Source organism: Heloderma suspectum, chromosome 3, assembly GCF_057233095.1.
Source record: "Heloderma suspectum isolate Gila_16-S chromosome 3, 16-S_ref, whole genome shotgun sequence".
In the NCBI taxonomy this organism is placed as follows: domain Eukaryota; kingdom Metazoa; phylum Chordata; class Lepidosauria; order Squamata; family Helodermatidae; genus Heloderma; species Heloderma suspectum.
Window position 1 is genome coordinate 3,153,439 of NC_139460.1, and position 21,803 is coordinate 3,175,241.

Sequence of the window (21,803 nt, forward strand, 5' to 3'; positions counted from 1 at the left end):
CACTCAGGCTGGAGGTGTTTCCTGCTCTGCTTCCCCATAGTTCAGACGCATGCGGACATCTGACACCCAAAGGCAGCGCTGTGCATGCTACACCCTTCTGATCAAGTAGCAAACACACAAACCCAAAGAGACATTTGGGCCCAGGGATGCCAAACCTCACAGGCATGGCCATGGACATTTGGCATAAGAAGAGCCCTGATGCTGGATCAGACCAAGGGTCCGTCTAGCCCAGCATTCTGTTCACACAGTGGCCAACCAGCTGTTGACCAGGAATCCACAAGCGGGACACGAATGCAGCATCTTAGGATCCTTTGCTTTAGAAACAAAAAGCAAAACCAAAACTGTGTAAGCTGGTAGCCCTTATGGTGGCAGTGTCCAGTAAAAGCTCTGGGCCAGAGGTGGGTGAAGCTGAACCTCTAGTCACCAGGAGATGGGGGTCCAGGACCCTCCAAAGGCCTCTAATCCAGGGGTGTTGAACTTCTTTCAGCCCAAGGGCGGAATTCTATTTTAGAGAAGCTTTTGGGGGCTGCATTCCAGTGTGGGGCGGGACAGCGAAGGCAAAAGGCGTGGAGCCCAGAACACCTATATGAACTTAAAGCTCTTTCTGCCAGCAGCTAAGCTTTAAGAGGGACATCTCAACCTTTTAGAATGGGGGGAAAATGCACAAGCCAGACAATCACCAAACGACCAGTAGTTGGGGCAAGGGGGTGGGGCAAGGGGAAGTGGATGTGGCCACCTGGGGAACCCTGGAGGGCTGGATTAGGGCCTCAGCAGGGCTTGAACTGGCCCCTAGTCCTGAGGTTGTGCACTCTTGCTCCAATCCCATCCCCGCCTCCCGGCTACCAGAAATAGAATTACAGAAAACAAAGGAAGCTGGGTGGGTACAATTTAAAAAATTGCCTAAATTAGTTCAATCAAAGAAACTTGCACAGAATTTGGACTATTTTAAACTGCAGAGGACACAAGCTCATCCAGGATCCCTTCCTCCCAAATTCAGCCAAAGGTCCAATATATTATTATGCAGAATTTCACTTCTACGAATCAGTTTCCACATCCATGACTAGTTTTATAGTTAGGTAAAGTGAGTCTCTCAACACCACTGTTACAACATTAAGGTTCTTGCCTTTGTAGCTGCAAAGCTAAAATCTTGAAACATCCTTCAACACAACCACTCTGGGCCTTGTTTAGAAGATCAGTTAAGGAGCCCCCCTGAACTCACTTCACCAGAGGAGCAGATTGGGCTGAAAGAGTGAGCTGAAAGAGGGGGAAATAACTCCTTAAATCTAGGAGTTTCAACTCACCTCTTTGTCATTCATAGATAAGCAATAGCAGAAACAATACCAGAGGAGTCAATTTTGATAGGCAGAGGAACAGAATTCACTGTGCAAATACAGTGACATGTGCTGCTCTGAGTGTTCACTTGGCCCCCTCCACATATATATCCAACGCACTGGAGGGGGAGCAGAACCATGTCTTGCAGCACGGTCTTGACCTCTGCGCGTTCAGTGCGACATCTGAACGGGGATCCTGCACTAAGGATGGACGAAAGTCCCTTACCTGGTCCCACAGCTTGCTTCGCAGTGGGGGGGAGGCGCTCCGTTTCTCCCCCCGAAATTCTTGGCGGGGGGGAGGCGCCCCACCCCTCCCGGCCGAAATTCAGGCCGGGGGGGAGGCGCCCCATCCCTCGCCGCCGAAATTCAGGCCGGGGGGGAGCGCCCCCTCTCCCCGGCCACGAAATAAAAAAAGTAAATTGAAAAAAAAAACACAAACGTGATAGGCTACATAACGATTTACGTAGCCTATCACGGCTAGATTTTCTAAGTCAGCTGTGATAGGCTACGTATATCATTATGTAGCCTATCACGGCTGACTTTGAAAAAAAAAAAAAGCGCTTACGCAAATGGCGGCGCCCATGGGCGCCGCCATTTGCGTACACGCTTTTTTTTTTCCCCCCTCAAAGGCAGCCGTGATAGGCTACGTAAAGATTTACGTAGCCTATCACGGCTGACTTTGAAAACCTAGCTGTAATAGGCTACGTAAATCGTTACGTAGCCTATCATGTTTTTTTTTTTTTACTTTATTTTGTAATGGCGGCGGCGGTGGCGGCAGCCAGTCGGAAGACCGGCTGCCCCCCCCGCCCCCCCGCTGCTGAAACACCGCCGGGACCTGCCGCCGAGAGGGACATTCGCAGGAGGTAAGTCTCATCCCGGGGGGTGGAGGAGAATTTCCCAAACAATTTCGGGGGGCTGAACGCGTTGGCATTCGGCCTCCTGGAGAGTCGTGGAGAAATTCTCTGCCATCCCTATCCTGCACACAAAGGCTCTCCAGGTGATTGAGAATTGTGTGACGGGGAGCTACAGACCTACAGCTGTATGCATGGAGGCCTCCCTTTCAAACATCGCCGTGAATGCACAGATGTCGGGGACAATACGCAGGGTGTGTGATGCTAGGACCAGGTCTGATCCCACTGCCTCCTCCACCTGTTCGATGTATCCATGGAGGGGGGTCGATTAAACAGTCCTGCCCTGAATCAGCAATCTGAGATAGCCAGCGAGGATGGATGGCTGAATCATACTGAGCCACAGCTCAGTGGTGGAGCCCCCGCTTTGCCCGCAGAAGGTCCCGGGCTCAATCCCCAGCAGCATCTCCAGGGAGGGCTAGGAAACACCCCCTGCCTGAAACCCCAAAGAGCCACTGCTGCCAATCAGTGTCGACAATACTGGGCCAGACGGATCAAGGGTCTGACTCCACATAAGGCAGCGTCTTATGTATACTGGAATCTCACATTGACAACGTCTGCTGATTCCAAATTGACAGTGCAGAGTGGGGTAAGAGTGAATCTCTGAAATGGCCTCAGGGAGCCTGGAGGTGATGGTTTTTTAAAAGAAGATCTTACCTCATCGAACAGCTGCAACATGATGGTGAGGACATCCGGGTGGGCCTTGTCCACTTCATCGAAGAGGACCACTGCATTCGGGCACTGCTTGAGCTTCTTTGTGAGCTGCCCACCTTCCTCATGGCCGACATAGCCTGGTGGGGAGCCAATAAACTTGGCAACCTGAAAGAGAAGAAGACGACAAGTATCACCTCAAATGTGCATGTCCTTGTTTGGGAAAGGGACTGTGGGTAAAAGCAAAGCTGCCTGCACAAGGACTTGGACTCGCATCCGATTTCAATTCACAGACAACACCAGACATTTAGGAGCAAGGATAAGATTAAATGTCCAGGACTCACTGCATTTAGAACTGAGGAAATCCAATTACTGAGATCGCAATAAATTATGCAAATTAGGCACATTTGCACATGGATGCTTAAGTTGCAGAATATATTCTTCTCCCCAATTTACATTTTAAAGAACACACAGGGTTTTTTGTTTGTTTCTGACAAGTCTGAAGGAATGGAAGGGGGGGGAATGGATATTAGGGACAGGCGAGATATGTCCCCACAGCCCAAAAAAGTTGCACACCCCCAGATGAGAGACTTGCTCTTCCTTTCTTTAAAAAGCCATGTAGTTATATTCTACATCAGACTTCTACTCTCTGACTACACCAATCTTTTAATAGCAAGGGAAACTGTATAAAAAAGTTTTTGCCTGGTGGTGGGAAGAGAACAAGAAAATGGCTTGACCAATCTCTCTAGGCAGGGAATTCTAGACAGTGGGGGGACACCATGGGAAAAGGTCCACCTCATGTCCCAGCTAACCTTGAATCCAAGAAAGAGGGTACACAGAGCTGCCCTCCCTCTGATCTGAGGGGGCAGCGAGGAATATATGGTGGGCAGTGTTCCAGAGAGCATGTTGTATAAATGTTATTATTTTTATAGGTGAGGAAAGAGGGATGTAGCCAAGTAACTGGAGAGTGTTTGACACCAAGGGGCGTGCAACAGTAAAGGGGAGAAAGCCTGCTAACATAAGGGACAATTCTGGGATCTGCAGGTGGGGGGGGGGGCACAAGAGTATAGAATGCACCTCTCTTACTTCATACCTCATGCCTTTCCTGAAACTCTGACATGTCCAGCCTGATGAAACCCTGTAGAAACAAAAAGAAACCCAAAAGAATCATTTCATGGTTTTAGAGTAGTTCAGCGCTGGCACAGGAGCAAGATCTTTGTGACAACGCCTTCCTTAATTCGCTAATTGCTGCTACAGCTGCACTCCCCCCGCGCCACCACCCTTCCTCAGTAATTTTCTTCACATTCCATGACACCCCCCCCCAGTTCGGTGCATTAATTAATTAAATAACCACCAAATCGATTAGGAACTAATAAACCGCTTGTTTTGTGCATGCCAATGAATTAGTGCAGCCTGTTTGTCCTTGGCAGCTGTGATACTTGATGTGGAGCCAGTAACCACAGTGGTGAAGAAAAAAGAAAAAGGGAAGGAGTTTTGCTTGAAGAGGGCTCCAAAACCCGCAACGTCTTAAAGCCAGTTGATCCCAGAGAAGCCTCCGTGGTGGCCACAGCATTGGCAGTGCTTCCGGAATGACTTCATGGGATCAGGGGCAGGAAGTGGTCATCACCTGTGTGGATTATGCAAGGCTGGTCCTCCAAGCAAGACCAGCAGGAATCTGTGTTCTGTTCACAGCCCTTTCCAGAAAAACCCATGTGAGTAATCCATTTCAACCTAATGCTTTCAAGGTGATGTGTCTCCATTAGAGACTTTGGGTCCTGAACCGCCACCCCAGCCCCCCACTGTCTGCCACAACTGAGGTAGTTTCCCCAATACCACCGAGAAGGCCACCTTCCAGCACAGGGGATCAGCAGCTCCAGGCCCCTAATTCGACACACAGGGAATGCTGGGGCAGCAACGAAGGGGCTTGCAGCGGGTTGTCCCCAAAAGAACCAAGGCAGCATCACGAGAACTCACAGGTCACAATTCATCAATGAGGTGCCTGCCCACTTGGCCCCCTCCAACCTCCCTCTGCTTTTCCCCACACAGCCTTGGCTGTTCCATCCATCAGTTCGGTTCCCAGCTTCCCAGGATTCACACCCTGTCTGGGGGTCACACCACGAACTTGTCAGCTCCTTCCTGAATGTCTAAGTTTGTGTAAAAGGGAGATATTCCAAAATATTCTCAGGCCTGTTACACCTTGGGTCCAGAAGTCAACAGTATCAAACACCACAGCAGACTCCTTAAACATGATGCCCTCCAGATGTGCTGGACTATAACTCTCATCAGCCCCAGCCATAATGGCCAATGGCCACAGGTAATAGGAGTTGCAGTTCAAAACATCTGGAGGGCAGCAGGTTGGGGAAGGCTGCATCTAGGGGAATCATTCCAAAGCAGTTCCATAGATGAAAAAGTTAAATGGAGACCAGCTCTCTGCCTCTTGGGATCTTTGCTCTTCATACATGGAAACCTGGGGAAACAACAGTTCCATTAAGAGAACGAAGAGCAGAGGACTCACCTTCTTGACATCTTTGTGCAGGTACTTGGCGGTCTGCTTGGCCAGCTCAGTTTTACCTGTTCAAATAGCAGTAAAGAACTAGAAGGTTTTCAGGGAGGAAATGCTCTGATAAGTCACATATTGTGCTACTGCATAACAACATAAGAAGAGCCCTGCTGGATCAGTCCAAGGGTCCATCTAGTCCAGCATTCTGTTCACACAATGGCCAACCAGCTGCTCACGGAAAACCCACAAGCAGGACATGAGTGCAACAGCAGCCTCCCACCCATGTTCCCCAACAACTGGCGTACATAGGCTCATTGCCTCTGGTACTGGAGGTAGCACATAGCCATCAGGACTAGTAGCCACTGAAAGTCTTTTCCTCCAGGAATTTGTCCACCCCCCTTTTAAAGCCATCCAAATTGGTGGCCATCACTACCTCTTGTGCTAGCAAATTTCATAGTTCAACTATGCACTGTACAAAGAAGTCCCTCCTTTTATCTATCCTGTATCTCCCACCAATCAGCTTCATGGAATGATCCCTGGGTTCTAGTATTATGAGAGCAGGAGAGAAAAGTCGCCCTATCCACATTCTCCACACCATGCATAATTCTGTATACCTCCATCATGTCTCCCCTTACTCTTCTTTTTTCCATGCTAAACAATCCCAGCTGTTGCAACCTTCCCCCATAGTTGCTCCAGCCCCTTGATCATTTTAGATGCCCTTTTTCCAGGTCTACAATATCTTCTTTTTAGGTGTAGTGACCAGAATTGTACACAGTATTCCAAGTGTGGTCACACCATAGATTTGTATAGGGGCAGTATGGTGTTGGCAGTTTTATTCTCAATCCCTTTTCTAATTATGCCTAACATGGAGTTTGCCTTTTTTTTTTTTACAGTGGCCGCACACTGGGTTGACATTTTCACTGAACTGTCCACCACAACCCCAAGATCTCTTTCCTGGTTGGTCACTGCTAGCTCAGATCCCATCAGGCTATACTTGAAGTTGGGATTTTTTGCCCCAACGTGCATCACTTTACACTCATGTTGAAACGGATTTGCCATTTAGATGCCCATTCTCCCAGTTTGGAGAGATCCTTTTAGAACTCTTCACAATCCCTTTTTGTTTTAACCACCCTAAATAATTTCGTGTCATCTGCAAACTTGGCCACTTCACTGCTCACTCCTAATTCCAGATCATTTATGAACAGGTTGAGAAGCATTGGTCCTAGTACAGATCGCTGTGGGGCCCCACTATTCCCTCCATTGGGAGAATTTACCATTTATTCCTACTCTCTGCTTTCTATTCTTTAACCAGTTACTGATCCATAAGAGGGCCTCTCCTCTTATTCCATGACTGCTAAGTTTGCTCAGGAGTGCCACTGCTTCTCACGCTGCCCACCAAATAATGTGAGAAGACCTGGGCGATACGGGAGGTGGCCACACCAGGACTTCCTTCAACATCAGAGTCAACCCAGTTTCTAGAGGGTTGATGCCTGTTTGGGAAGGAGCAACCGTGTGGGCTTCATGGCGCTGGATATCCCACAGTAGCTGCTGGGGTAGCATTAGAATTGTGCCTGTGTTTTCAAAAAAATCTAGCTTGAAACATGGGAGAGCTGAGCACAATTATTGTACAACTTCTTAAAATGTCTCTGATTGTTTTCAATTTGTGTTCCAGAGATATTTCTGTGCTAGAGGAGGCTGTATTTTATTTTGTTAGCAAAGCACCTGATGCGGGTGTTGGGAGGGAGTGGGGCAGTGAATGCGAAGGAGAGCGAGGCACTGTCAGCTCATGAGATATATTTGTTTTTAAAAAATTCTAAGGGAAGATGATCTCTGCCACCCTCTCCAAAGGAAATTTTGAAAGATTTGCTCAGCAAAGGCGCTTTGCAAGATTGGAAAAGTGGGAACTTGCTCAGGCTAGTCAAGCCAGCCTTTCCCCACTGCAATGTCCTTGACAAGGAGTAGATTTGCTCGGAAACATGATATTCTTTGTTTACTGGATTTATATGCAACATCTATCATAAAAGTCTAGGCATGAAGGCAATCAATAATTCAAAACACATATTATGGAATAAATCTACATCAACATGGTATCAACAAGCATGTCACCCGACAACAGTTGGGGAATTCATGTCCTACAGCAGCCTTCCCCAACCTGGTGCCCTCCAGATGTGCTGGATTACAACCCCCATCATCCCCAGCCAGCATGGCCAACAGCCATGCTGAATGGTGATGGGAGTTGCAGTCCAACACATTTGGAGGGTGCTCGGTTGGAGGAGGTTGTCCTGCAGGGGTCTGGCAGGTGCCCTGAGGGTGAATGGGCACTCCAGTTCCTGCCAGGCCTAAAGGAGACATCAGAGGTAAACCCTCTGGAGAATCCTTCACTTGATTCTCCTCTTTCTTAAGTTCTCCTTCCACATGCAAGGGGCTGTCCCATCCCATTGCTTCATCTTTTTCAGTCCCCCCAAAAGCCACACTTTCTTTCCTGTGCCTACAACCCTTGTCCACACCAGTCATGTCTCGGCAAAATTTCTGTGACTCCTCCTTGCTGGCCCTCCAGTCTAGCTCAATTCCCAGTCTCGGGAGAGGATGATGCAGTTCGGACCCTGTGCCAAACCATGGCTTGTGCTAATCAAAGCTTAGAACCCAAAGCACGGTTTGAGCTTCCGAACATGCAGTAGGTAATCCCCTAGTTTCAAGCTCATTCTCTGCTTTTGTTTTCTGTTCCTGCAGCTTTTTAAGTTCACTCCTATCTTCCTGATGCAGCAGCCTCTGGACACAGAGAGATGGCTGTAACTATAGTTTATCCATTCAAACCACAGTTGGCAGAAGCCATGGTATGCAAATCCACTTCAAACCATGGTTTCTGATTTTCATTTGCTGGCTGATTGCAAACTATGGTTTATCAGGCAAGACATCCCACCAAGTCATAGTGTTAACCTTCCTTAACCATAGTGTATTGTGTTGTCTGAACTAAGCTAATGGCAGCTTTTGCATTCAATGCTAAACCATAATTTAGCACTACATGCACAACAAGAAAAGAGCCCATGTGAAGCAGCAGGCTCATGCGCTTCCCCCACACTCCTCCCATGTGACTGGGAAGAGGAATAAACCAGAATTCAGTTTTGCTTTAGCAGACTCATGGGTTCTTGTTATGTGCAAACCAGGAATTGTGGTTTAAAATTAACTCTAGAAACAAGCCAGCAAAACAAACTAGGGTTTGTTGTTGGCTTGTTTGACAACGGAAGAAGCCAATGTGGCTTCACAAAAAGCTTAGAGATGACCTGAAAACAAAAAAAGGACACATATAGGCCAAGCTACAAAGGAAGAGTACAGGCAGGTAGCACAGAATTGCAGGGATGGCATCAGGAAGTCTAAAGCTGAGAATGAGCTGAGGCTAGCGAGGAATGCTAAAAACAACAAAAAAGCTTTCTTCAGATACGTGCATAGTAAAAGCCAGAGGAAAGAAATGGTCGTTCAACTACTAAATAAGGATGGCAAAACGATAATAGATGACAAAGAAAAGGCAGAGTGCTCAATTCCTACTTTGGCTCAGTCTTCTCCCAAAAGAGGGTCTATGACCCTCCTGGCAAGGCGGCTGAAGGGGCGGGATTGCAGCTTGAAATCGATAGGCATATGGTCAAGGAACACCTCATTACTTTGAATGAGTTCAAATCTCCAGGGCCAGATGAACTGCATCCCAGAGTAATAAAGGAACTGGCAGAAGAACTCTCAGAACCGCTGTCTATTCTCTTTGAGAAATCACAGAGGACGGGTGAAGCGCCAGATGACTGGAGGAGGGCTAATGTTGTCCCTATCTTCAAAAAGGGCAAAAAGGAGGAACCTGGGAACTACAGACCAGTCAGTCTGACATCAATCCCTGGGAAAATTCTGGAGCAGATTATAAAACAATCCATCTGGAAGCACCTTGAAAACAATGCAGTGATTACTCGAAGCCATCATGGATTTATCAGGAACAAATCCTGCCAGACGAATCTGATCTCATTTTTGGATCAGGTAACCTCCCTTGTGGACTGTGGGAATGCTGTGGACATAATATACCTCAACTTCAGCAAAGCTGTCGACAAAGTGCCCCATAATATCCTGATGAGCAAACTAGCTCAAAGGGGGCTAGATGAAACAACTCTCAGGTGGATCCACAGTTGGTTACAGAACTGGGCTCAAAGAGTGGTTATCAATGGGATCTTCTGAAACTGGGGAGAGGTACTGAGCAGAGTACCGCCGGGCTCAGTCCTGTGCCCGGTGCTCGTCATCATTTTTATTCATGACTTGGAGGAGGAGGTGCAGGGAATGCTGATCAAATCTGCAGATGGCACAAAATTGGGCGGGATAGCTAATACTATGGAAAACAGAAACAGAATTCAAAGTGATCTGGATAGACTGGAGCGCTGGGCAGAAAACAACAGAATGACATTTAATAGGGATAAATGCCAAGTTCTGCACCTAGGAAAAAGAAATCAAAGGCCCAGTTACAAGATGGGGCAGACTTGGCTCAACAATACTACAAGCAAGAAGGATCTTGAAATTGTCGTAGATCACAAGCTGAACAGGAGCCAACAACGTGATGTGGCTGCAAAAAAGGTAAATGTTGTGTTGGGTTACATTAATAGAAGTATAGCTTCCAAATCAAGTGAAGTACTAGTTCCCCTCTACTCAGTCGTGGTTAGGCCTCATCTGGAGAACTGTGTCCAATTCTGGGCACCGCACTTTAAGAAGGATGCAGACAAGCTGGAGAGGGTTCAGAGGAGGGCAACAAAGATGATCAGGGGACTGGAAACAAAGCCCTATGAGGAGAGACTGGAAGAAGTGGGCATGTTTAGCCTTGAGAAGAGAAGACTGAGGGGAGATAGGATAGAGCTCTTCAAGTATTTGAAAGGTTGTCACAGACAGGAAGGCCAGGATCTCTTCTCCATCATCCCAGAGTGCAGGACATGGAATAATGGGCTCAAGTGACAGGAAGCCAGATTCAAGCTGAACATCAGGAGAAACTTCCTGACTGTTAGACAATGCAACCAATTCCCAAGGGAGGTGGGGGGGTCTCCCACACTGGAGGCATTCAAGATGAAGCTGGGCAGCCATCTGCCAGGGATGCTTTGACTTGGACTCCTGCACTGAGCAGGGGGCTGGACTTGATGGTCTTGTAGGCCCCTTCCAAGCCTACTATTCTATGATTCTTTTAACCTACCTTTCCTGGTTTGCATGTAATGACAAGCCAGGAATCTGCTAAAGTCTGAATTCTGGTTTATTCTTCGCCACCCCAGGTGCATGGAAGAAAGAGAGGGGAGAGGCAAGCGTGAGGTTTTGTGCAGGCTCCTTTCTGCTCATGCATGCTGTGCTAAACCATGGTTTAGCATTATGTGCAAATGCTCCCATTCCTTTATATCTAAATAGTGCCTGACAGATGTTTTTCCAAACCTTTAAAAATCTTTTGAGAAGGAAAAAGAGATCCCACAACCTTGCCAGTACAATTTTATTCCAGTGCTGAACTGCTCTGGGAGTTCTTCCCAATGCTTGATGTAGCTCTACCTTCCTGCGTTTTAGACCCATTGCTTCTTGCCCTGTTCTCAATGAAAAAGGGAAACAACTGATTCCCCCCTTATTCTTTCTTTCTGAGGGCCAAACTAGGTGTTACATCAGTGTGTGGCTGCTGCTGAAAATGGCAGCTGTGTGTCCTGGTCACCATCTCTGTGACATCATTATTTATTTACTTGGTGCTTTAATAACTCCATTCCAAAATGGTTTAGACACAGAAAGTCATATGTAACATTGCATAATGATGAAACGGCCAGTGCAAGTGGAGGCAGTTCTAGAAAGGGAGAAGCCAATGCGGCTGGCCTTGCAGTCTCGCCTCTCCCTCTGATGCAGCCCACTGTTATAACACACCTGCATAGGAGCAGTGGCCAATGGGGTGCACTGGGCGGGTGGACGGAGGAGTAAGAATGCTGCTGCCGTAAGGCAAATTCTCCTAGACATTATGAAGTGGTGTGTGTGTGTGTAACTAAGTGTGTAGTGCCATTCTGGGAATCAGCCACATGTTTAATATAATGTCTACTTTGGTCCTGAGATCTTCTTAGGTACTATAAATTGCACCTCTTTTGCTAGGTGAAACACATCCAGTACCTTCAGTCTGCCCTCACAGAATCTGCCTTTAGACCTATGAGAGGCTTCAACCAAACCAAGCCCACCCCCACCAGGCTATCACATGGATCAAAATGACAACATGTGTTGAGCTGGGCAGGTTCCAGGGCTATGGCAGTCAGAGCACAGAGCCTGTCATTCTTTCTTGGACCAGAACAGAAAGGTGGAGTATAATTCTAATAAAATAAATTTTTTAAAAATGCACTGCTGACCTGACCCTTTGCTGCCTTTACATATGCCTGCTTTGGCACATTAATTTAAGTGAAAGTATGTACTGTAAAGGACAGAGATAAGAAAGGGGCCCAGAATATGACTGGGCATAGGGTTCCCATGTTCTTGCTATCCAGTTTTGCTTGACCAAGAAAGCTCTTGCTGAACTTGTTCAAGTTTTTCAACCTTTCCTAGACATTGCTACCTTTTCAAGCTTTCCTCTGCAACAAGGTATACAAACTTGCTTCTGTTTTTGTAAAAAAATGCAAACAGGTTTCAGGATGTGAATTTGGAAGCTGGTACTAGAATCTGCATTTGCACAGTGTGACCAGGGGTGCCTTGACAACACACAGGACTTACTGTGGCATCCTTTGTGCGACCTGCCAGCAAAAGAGAACAGTGTGCGAAAGACAATGCGACTCTGCCGCAATTCTGAAAACTTCAGAGATGATATAAGGAAGGCTTTTAAATGCTTTTAAAAATTATTTGGTGGGTAGGAATGACAATTTGTTATGTTTTACGCATATACTGTAGCTACGACCATTTTCTAACTTTGTATTCTTCTGGAACTGTATAGAAAAGTTGTCCACAGCAACTATTAAGGAACTGCTTCTTATTCACCAACAGAACTAATGGATCAGAACCCAAACCAGGGACCATTACTGCTTGGGTAACAGTGGGGGACAAGGTAAGGGGACTGAAAAACTTGTATGTGACTTGGGATAAGGAGTGCTTAAATAGCCCTGAGATCTCCAGTCCATATGTAGTGCAATGTCCTCAGTCATTCTCTTCTGACCACACATGGAAAAAGTCAGTGGGTGTTATCACAGGCAGGATCTTGGCTATCCTCACTGCAAAGAAGGAAGCTGACTTTACCTATTCCTGATGATCCCAAGAAGAGGAAAACCAAAGGATGCTCTTCGTCATACCAGCCATTTTCCTTTCTCCGGATGGCTGCAATTGAAACGCAACAAAAACAAAAGAAGGGGTTATATATCTGGGCACATAAAGAAGGGAAAGGCATATAAATCAATGACACAACAGCAAGTATAATTATCACTAAGTATACACTATGTTTTACTGCTCTCTGCCCACTCAAAGTCCTCGCTACCATTAGAGCTACCTAATTTGATTAGCCAGCAAGGCCCCCAGAGATACCTAATCAGGTTAGCATGGATTTGGAAAGCTGCCCAGAGCAGATTTCGGATAAAGTTTTCCAGGATGTGCACTCAGGGTTGCCAGGGAAACTGAAGGGAGGATGGACACTGAATGAACCAGAAAGAGACCCGTTGGGTGGACTGGGAGGGAAGGTAAAGCAGCGGGGGGCGGGGGGGGGGGAGACGCAGGAAGCTGAATAGCTCTTCAGCTTGCAAGCACCACCTCTGTGTACAAAGAACTGGCAAGGAGAAGTTTGCTACCTCTTTTATGCTAACGGGAAGGAAGGTTTGAATTCAAGGTCATAGACACATGGGCCATCATAAATACCGGTGGTAGGATGAGGGAAGGATGCAAAGGAGATGCCAGAGAAACATGGGATGGATTTCAGAAAACCTAACGTAAGATCTACTCTACATAGTAGCAGCACATAAAATGGGGGGGGGGGCAATCTCACCCCCCTGACCAGCCAACCAGGGGCAGTCACTTTTCCTGGGGACCTGCTGCTTTCAGTGGTTAACCAGTATCTCAATCGTAGCAATGCACCATTAATGTAATGCACATCCCCTGCTCCCCCACCAAAGTTCTCTACTTTCCTGGAACTTGGAATGTTCGAGACCTACAGCCCCCTGATCATCCTCCAACTCTCTTTTTAGTCCTTGATCAAAAATGAATACCATCAGCCAAAATCCACATCTGCCTCATTTTGGGAACAACTTGTGGTGGGGCATACTCACCACAGGGTGACTTTTCCGGGTCATTCTGGCATGGTGGAGCAACCTCCTGAATAGGCCAACCCGCATCCTGACCATGACTCCTCATATCCTGGAAAATGTTGAAGAAGCATTTTTCAGTCAGGACGGGGTGAGCTGTCATCTTGGTATGTGCTGAAGCATTCAGGGGACCACTTCAATATGCCAAAATCACCCAGAAAAGTCTGCACACTGTATAAAAAATGGTTCCATAAACTGACCCTTGGGGAACTCCTAGTATTTCCTCGCTTGGCATGGAGGGTCAGCGTTGATCCATTCAGACCACACGGAGTGGAGAGAATCCACGCAAACATGGTGCTGAGACTCCCCAAGGAATGCCAGCCCTCCACATGGCCATGGCATGCTGCTCCATATATTATTACATAAATTTATGCACCACTTTCCAGTGGGCTATCAAAGTAGTTTACAGAAATGATGAAAACATAAGGTACAACAAAAAAAAGCACAGTACAATAATTGCTAGTCAACGATAACCATACGGGCTGGGTCACCCTTCAGGGAAAGCTTGCATGGAAAGGTTGGGCTTGTGCAAAGTCTAAAGACCAAGACTGAAGATGCCTGCCTAATGTCAATGGGGAGTAAGTTCCAGATTTGGGGGGTGGGTTGTTCCACTACTGAATGCTCTCTTACAGGTACTCCTGAGGCGAACCTCAGGAGCATGCAACACTGTCTGTGGACCAGGCGGAGACACAAGGGGTGAGGTGATCTCTAAGGTAACCTGGTCCCAAGTTGTTTCGGGCTTTCTATGTTAAAACCAGAACCTTAAACATGGCCTGGTAGCTTACTGACAGGCAGTGCGGTTCTTTTAACAGAGGTGTGACATACTGCCAAAAGAGGCCCGTTAGTAGCCTCACAGCCGCATTCTGCACCAGCTGCAGCTTCCAGGCCAGGTGCAGAGTGCATTACAATAATCCTATCTTGAGGTTACCAATATCTGAACCACTGTGGCCAAGCTATCACTGCCTGGAACAGCCACGATCCAGAGACTCTTTCTACGGGCTTCCAAGTTGCAGTTGTAATACTGAGACCATCCTTGCCTGGCAACATCTGTGAAACTGTGCTCCGGAAAGGTAAGGCCAGCAGCAGAAGGTCCCAGGTTCAATCCCCAGCATCTCTGGTTAATGGACATCAGGTAACCAGGCTGGGAAAGGGCCCAGGCCTCAGTCTCTGCACAGCTAACCAAGGTGGACCAAGGGCCTGGCTTCATGTGTCATGGCAGCTTTGTATGTTCTTTGGACTGGCCAATTAAAATATTAAAGTGTTTTGAAATCAAGGACAGAGACAATAATGCCTCATCTAACCACGACCTTCCCAGTGGTCAAAGCCTCTTCCTTCCACTGCACTTCTCAAAGTGGTATCCTAGTGGTAAAAGTGTTTTGTGATATTTTTTGCAAAAAGAGAGAGGGAGAGGATGCCACAGAGAACTCAGAATGGCATTGTGCTGTAAATGATGGGCCCCCACTACGTGCAGCTTACCTGCACAGCCTGCTTTTTTAAATTCCACACAGACCCATCTCAGCAGTTGTCGGAGGCCCACAACACTGGGAATGCAACATATTATGTCTGACAGAAGCACTGCTCAGAGTAGGCGAAATGCCAAGCTTTAAAGAAATGACAAGCAAAGATATTTATTGTGATACCAGAGCAGGTAACGGATGTGGAGGGAAAGGCAGGAAGAATGAGGAATGGAGAGCGAAAGAGAAGCATCAGGACCTTGAAATGGTGCCACTGTGCCCCTGGCAGAGAAGGGCAAGGCGGATGGCATGTTTAGGAGTTCCCAGAGTCACATAATCTCTGGAGAAGAGCCTGGGAGCTTTGCAAGATGCGAGTCTCCTAACCCTTCTGTCAAAAGAAAGGATGAGCATCTCTGACGATTTTCTGGCTCATTCCTTACATTCCTGTTTTTAAAATGCAAGAGGATGAAGAGACTAAGTCTCAGGATGTTCTTTGAAGTTGTCCAATGCATTCTGACCCTGCACCACATATTTATGCCTTCTTCAGGGGTTAATATTTCTGAAAAAATGCCTGCAGAGATCTCTGGAAAGTTTGTCTCCAAGATGAATCCTGTGACCAGCAGGGCCACTCCATTGGCTCAGCTGAGAGACCAGGCATTTTGGGCTTGTCTCTTTGAGCTTTCCATTCCAGCTGGTTGTGATAAGATGACCAACAGTGTCTGGCAGCGTTACACTGTTACCATATTAAAGCTGCATTACAGCTGGTCAGCATAATAACCTTATAACATAAGAACTGGTGCCCGAGTTTTCTTGGTTTCCTTTTCCCTCCCCATCCCCTTTTCCTTTTGTGCTGTGTCTTCTTAGAATGCAAGCCAGAGGGTAGCAACTGTATTGATCTGGGAGCCTTTCTGACTCAAGAGTGGGGCATGAATGCTTAAAATAATAAAATATATAAATAAATAAGGAAGCAGTGGCTTGATGTGCCCTCCACAATAACACTGCAAAATTGTGGTATTTGGAATATGAAGAAATTTTTTTTTAAGGCAAGCAAATATTTGCCCTTTATGGCTGTAGAAAGATGGGTGAAAACATTTGGGGAGAGCTTGGCAAAATCTTGCTGAGCAGGGCTTTCCGCAGGGAGGAGAGGCTGGGTGCTCCACACCACCTCTATGCCTTTCTCTCCAGGGCTGGCTTCAGCATCCGCTGTGCCAATAAGCAGTCCGTGCACTCTCCCTTTGGGTCTATCATCCATCCAGTTCAAGAATGTGGCAAAATCAGGCCCCCTTGATGCAGGATTTGGGTTTTTCTCCTTTTGGTACAGAGCGCATACACTCTTGTTTCTAGCACACCTCACTCAGCGGTTAATTTCGCCGACTGTCCTACTCAGAGTCCCAGAGAGATAAACATGCAAGAACCTGGGCCTCCCACAAGGCCTAAAAGGTCAACCATTGTGGGCCGTTTTACAAGAAGAAAGATGTCTCAAGCACTGGTGTGATTTGTATCTGTGTGGCTAAGATGAAGAGAGTAATCAACTCTCCCTTCAGGGCACAAGCAGGACACCTGCATACGAGAAGGGACTCCTGCTTGGATTCCCCTCTCAACTGGCGCAGGCCATTCAAAGAGGCAAGCCAAGGCATTCCAAGGGGTTTTGTTTTTGGTTATTGCTGGTGGAAAGTGGGGCTGCCCAGGTTAACATCTGGGCTCTCTTTCCCCACGTGCCATTCTCCTTTGCTGCATATGAAGCCAAGATGGAGATCCGACTAATCCTGGAGTCACAAAGGATTTCATGGAATGACAAAGTCCGAAGGGGCCAAAAGGCCACCGTGTCTAAGACCCGGAAGTGACTTTCTACTGCAATGAAGAGTGATCCCTTGGGGTGGGGGGTGGGGAATTCTGTTTTTGAGCAAAGGACACAACATGGCTCACAGTTAGTCAGGAGCAGCTACAAATGTGAGGCCTGGGCCACCCTTTGTCGTGGTGGTCTCAGCCTCACTTCCCCATCCATAAAATGGGCAAAATACCTTGCAGGATTGCTGCGAGACAACCCAATAAGGACCGTGAGACTCATCTTGCAAATGAGAAGTGCTTGATAGTGATTTGTTTGGCACTGACACCCACAAAACGAGGAGCCGTGGGTTAAAGAATGCAGAAATGTCTTCTCCAAACAGATTCAGACTATACTCCACGGACCGTCATGGGTTACTTAACCCACGGCGAGCTGCAATGTCCGCGGATTACATATCAACCTCCACTGGAGGGTGGCGTGTCATGTGAACCCAGCAAGCGTGGGTTAGGAGAGGGCTAAACAACCCTTGTTTAACCCTCGCATAACCCACGCTCACCGAGTTTGCACGACACAACAACCTCCGCGTGGAGGTTGAATATGCAACCTGACAGCCCCCCACACCCCGCAACAGCCTAACCATGGGTTAAATAACCCATGGTGGCCTGTCATGCCATGTGAACAGTCCCATTGGCTGGAGCCACCCTCAGCATCAGGACTGGAAGGTGAAAGCAACAGAGCAAACCCCAGCTGATGTGGCATTGAAGATCTCAGTAGCTTAACATCCATTTGCACTGCATCATTAATTTTTCATCCTTGGTCATGCAAGGAATCCAATCCTTGTTTTAGGAAAGTATGTCCTCCTGTTTTGCTACACTCTTCTCACTGTAGCAGAAAGGTTGTGGGGGAATTCTGGCACAACAGCCATGGCTAAAATCCCATGGCTAAAATCCCATGGAAACTCAAATGGGTTTCTGCGAGCAAGATGATGCCATGTTGGGCTGCTGCTTCAGAGCTGCTTCTAGCCTTTGCTTTATTTTGCCATCTGTAACAGCAAAGCCATGGTGCTGGGTCTCCAAGAGGCCTTTCAGCTTGCTATTGAACTGATAAATTCACTGTATTACTTTACACAAATCAATACCCCAGCAGTTATCAGGGGTTGACGTGACCAAAATTGGTTTCAGCCAATTTGTGAGTGTAATAAATGTCCATTTATCAAATCAATTCATTCTGTTGGGCTTCTTGGGCAGCCCGGGCTCGTGATACCAAAGGGGTGATGTCCTTCGGGCGTGAGCCAAAGGCCAGCTTTGCCCTTGTGAGCGAGCCACTGCACTGGCTCCCCAGAGGCCTGCTTGGCTTCTCCCACTGCTGTGGTGGCCCAGATCCACAGGCAGGGATGGCACAGGAGCTTAATGGATCACGCCAGAAACACAGCAAGAATCCTGCTGCCCAACCACACCTCCTCTGGCTGGCTCAGGACCGGGAAACTTGTGTGCCAATCATTAAACCAAGTGCCATTATGCGCATTATTTATTTGTTACTAGCAAAATGCCGACCAAAGAATGGGAAAGCAGTGCGGCACAGCTACGACTCTGGTCTCTGGGTGTTTGCATCGAGTCTTGACCCTTTGGCTGGTTCAGCATGCAAATAAATCTGCTGTAGGGATTAGTGCAGTGGCTACTGGTGCCCTAAAGGCACTGCTGCATCCCTAGAGCAGAGGAAGGCCATGATCATCTCCGACACAGATCCTGGGGGGAAGGTACGTGGGGGTGTGGGGGGTTGCCCTCTCCCCCAAGTGAAAGACTGCAGGTTCCCCGAACACAATCTGTTAACTTCCTGTTCTTCTCATAATGCAAGCTGCAGTCCAACACATCTGGAGGGAGCCAGGTTGGGGGAGGGTGCTCTAGCTATCCAGGTCAAAGCTTGGACACTAATGGAACCAGTTCAAGTTAAGCAGCCATTTAAGTGAAACAAGAAGCTCTCACGCACAGGGCTAGCCGGCTGCTTGGAAGAGCTTCCCAGAAATCAAGCTGGACACTGCCGTGAGCAGAGGCAGAAGGAGCCTTGGGTGCCCTGAGCTTCTGAGACACCCCGATTCTACCCTGGAGATAGCTTGGCCAGCACTGGCAGCGGCTGCACCTGCCGTTCTCTCTCAACAAGGCCTTTTTGCTCATTCCAAAGGAAGTCTACCCTATCAAGTGCCCTGAACTACCACACTGATCAAGAGGAGCAAGAGAGCAATCGTGCCACATCCACAAAAACAGAATTTTCCACCCCAGATTAGTCAGTTTGTAAAGAAGTCATTACTGCCCCTCATTCCATGCTCACAAGTCACCACCTCAGACGACTTTTAACCTTGGAGCTGGGGATGCTGGGAGTTGTAGTACAACACATCTGGAGGGCGCCAGGTTGGGGGAGGGTGCTTTACTGCCACTGGAATCAAACAGCTGGCAAAAAGCTAAGGGTTGCGCACTGGACTCCCCCCCCCCGATGTGCAACTGGCATAGGATGGGCCATACACTGAAGCATTTGGGCCTTCAGCACTGCGGCCCCACCGCATCAGGAAATATGGCAAATGTGCCCTGTGTTTGGCAGTTTGGGAGGTGTCAAGACCTCCGCCCCCTGCTAAGTTTAACAAGGTGGGAACATAGGAGCAGACAGCAGCAAAAGCCCGGGCAGTGAGTCTCTCTTCCAACACGATATCCCAAGGCAGCAGCCGAGGCAGAGTGCCTGGTCCTGGATAATTCAATCAAGGGAGCTTCCATGGAGGCAGCTGCTCTGATGGGCCCAACCACCACCTGTGTCAGAGAGGGGCCTGGCCATTAACCAAAGCTCCCTAATTAGCACTCCCCCCTGCCTTCCTTCAGGCACAGCCTCTTCCCAACCAGGGCGAGTGCATGGCGTGTTTGCTGTCAGGAGGCTCATCCTCCCCGCCCAAGGCCCACGCTTGGAAGCTATGCTCAGAGATCCTGGTGTACTGCAAAGCTATGTTCCCTTTTCCATGTGGGCCCATCAAATTCTAGAGAACCCAAGCTCTTTTTAGGTTCTGTTTTTAAAGTGATTCCAGCCCACATGCTTCTCAGATGCTCAAAAAGACAAAGGCAGTGCCAGATCAAGGCTTGGAAGTGGCTTGAGGGGCTTCGCCAGCTTTTCACTCTCCCTTTCACCTGCTCGCTGGTTTCATTTGTAACTTCCCAGGCCTTTTACCCACCAGTGTCCCACCAGCACCATTCTGCTTTCCCCTCTCCTATCTGCAGTCTGGGCAGAGTCCCTAACCAAATCTGAGCCACAAATAACCTTAATTACCACTGATGAACGCACTCCACCATCTCCTGCCCCCAAATGCTAATTTGACACCAAGAAAGGACAGCTTTTGCATTATTTCGCCCTCTAGGCAAAAGATCTTTGATTAGATCTTTTGTACAGCGCCTAGGACGGCTCAGGCCTTTAATACATAAGAAATATGATTATGAATTATGCAAATTCATCAAATTTGCACATCAATGCTCATTTTTCCTACTTTATTCTACTTCTAACCACGGTGAAGTGCAAATTGCTACCGAAGATACAGATACCCCAAGCCCTGACCAAGAGAAGTTCCGCTCAGTCCCTTTCAAGGCTTCCAGGAGTTCATAAGCACCGTCTATTTGTTTTCAGACTTATCTTAGGACAGCAAGAAACCTACATCCCCCACCTCTAAATTAAAGCCAAGATGGTTGGGATGTCGACTAGGCACCACTATTTCTTCCAATACGAACAAAACATTTTATCCTTCCCTTTGCACTCTGCTCCCTGTCCTTGCAATGACTGGCTGAGAGCCAGCAGGCATCTTACACTCTCTTGCACACTTAGGTGTTCACAGAAGATGCCTAGATCAGGTCCTGCGAGTGGGGATTTCCATTCTTCAAGCACTTCCCCCTAGCAAAAAGGCTGATCTTTATTTCACTTGAGTTCCCTCCACTTCTCAGAAGAGCAGGCTGCTTGTGTGAATAGTTAAAATGTGCAAAAGAGTGGGCTGAGGAACCGTGTGAACTGGCTCAGAAAATGAGTGCCTGCTGAGATGCACTCAGATCTGATTTCTCTCTGTCTTTTGGGGACTCCTCAGCACTGCATTTGGGCCACCATAACTCCCCCACCCCACACACCCTTTCATACACCCATCTGTTGCTCTTAATGGTCTCATAAATGCAACAAGAGGAAATTCTAGTAACAGAAGACTGACAAAGAGCTTTAATATTCTTTCTTTACCATGCAATGCTCTCTGAGAAAGAGCTAAGACATGCATTCTGAGAAGCTGAAGTTCCTCAATTGTTTTTGCCTTCTAGTGCAGTCCTAGGCTTCAAAGATCTCTCTGTCTCACAGTGGGATCTGACTCCTACAACAGGTTCCAGAACACACTTACTGTTCACTCAGACAGGAGAGTCTCCCTTTGGGTCCAAATGCAGAGCAACCAGGCCCCAGGGATGGGCATGCATAGATGGTGGGGTGGTGGTGGTGGCGGGGGCTTGGACTTGATGGCCTAAATGGCCCCTTCCAACTCTGTGATTCTACTTTATTCATGACCCTGTCATATACTCTAAGGGGCAATCCCAATGTAATGTTTTTCCTTCATGGAAGAAAAAGAGGGAGAAATGTTGCACCAGAATGCAAAACCCGCACCCAGGTATATTGTTAAAGAATGTTTTGTGAGTGGAAGACAAGAATCTGGTGTCTTACTTGTGGGTGCTGCCTACAAAATACAGATGAATTTTGGATTCTCACAGGATGTGTTCCTCTCCTGGGATGTATTTCTTCTACGGCAGAAAAACATTATGCTGGAATCAGCTCTCAAAATTACCTAATCACCTTCCACATGATGTGAAACTGACAGAACCTTGCACAT

General features: G+C 47.6%; 1 protein-coding gene across 3 annotated transcripts in view; it reads right to left on the reverse strand.

The window, feature by feature from the left end:
- The window catches only part of CLPB (ClpB family mitochondrial disaggregase), a 106,987-nt gene that overhangs the window by 11,728 nt on the left and 73,456 nt on the right, over nucleotides 1-21,803 (reverse strand). For all 3 annotated transcript variants that reach the window (XR_014788922.1, XM_084842315.1, XM_084842316.1), the window contains exons 8-11: nucleotides 12,633-12,710; nucleotides 5,406-5,461; nucleotides 3,984-4,028; nucleotides 2,897-3,058 (exon numbers count right to left, since the gene is read on the reverse strand). Coding sequence is in view for 2 of the 3 variants with exons in the window: in XM_084842315.1 (XP_084698441.1) it covers nucleotides 2,897-3,058; nucleotides 3,984-4,028; nucleotides 5,406-5,461; nucleotides 12,633-12,710 (341 nt within the window). In the remaining variant the exon portion in view is untranslated. The remainder of the gene's footprint in view (nucleotides 1-2,896; nucleotides 3,059-3,983; nucleotides 4,029-5,405; nucleotides 5,462-12,632; nucleotides 12,711-21,803) is intronic.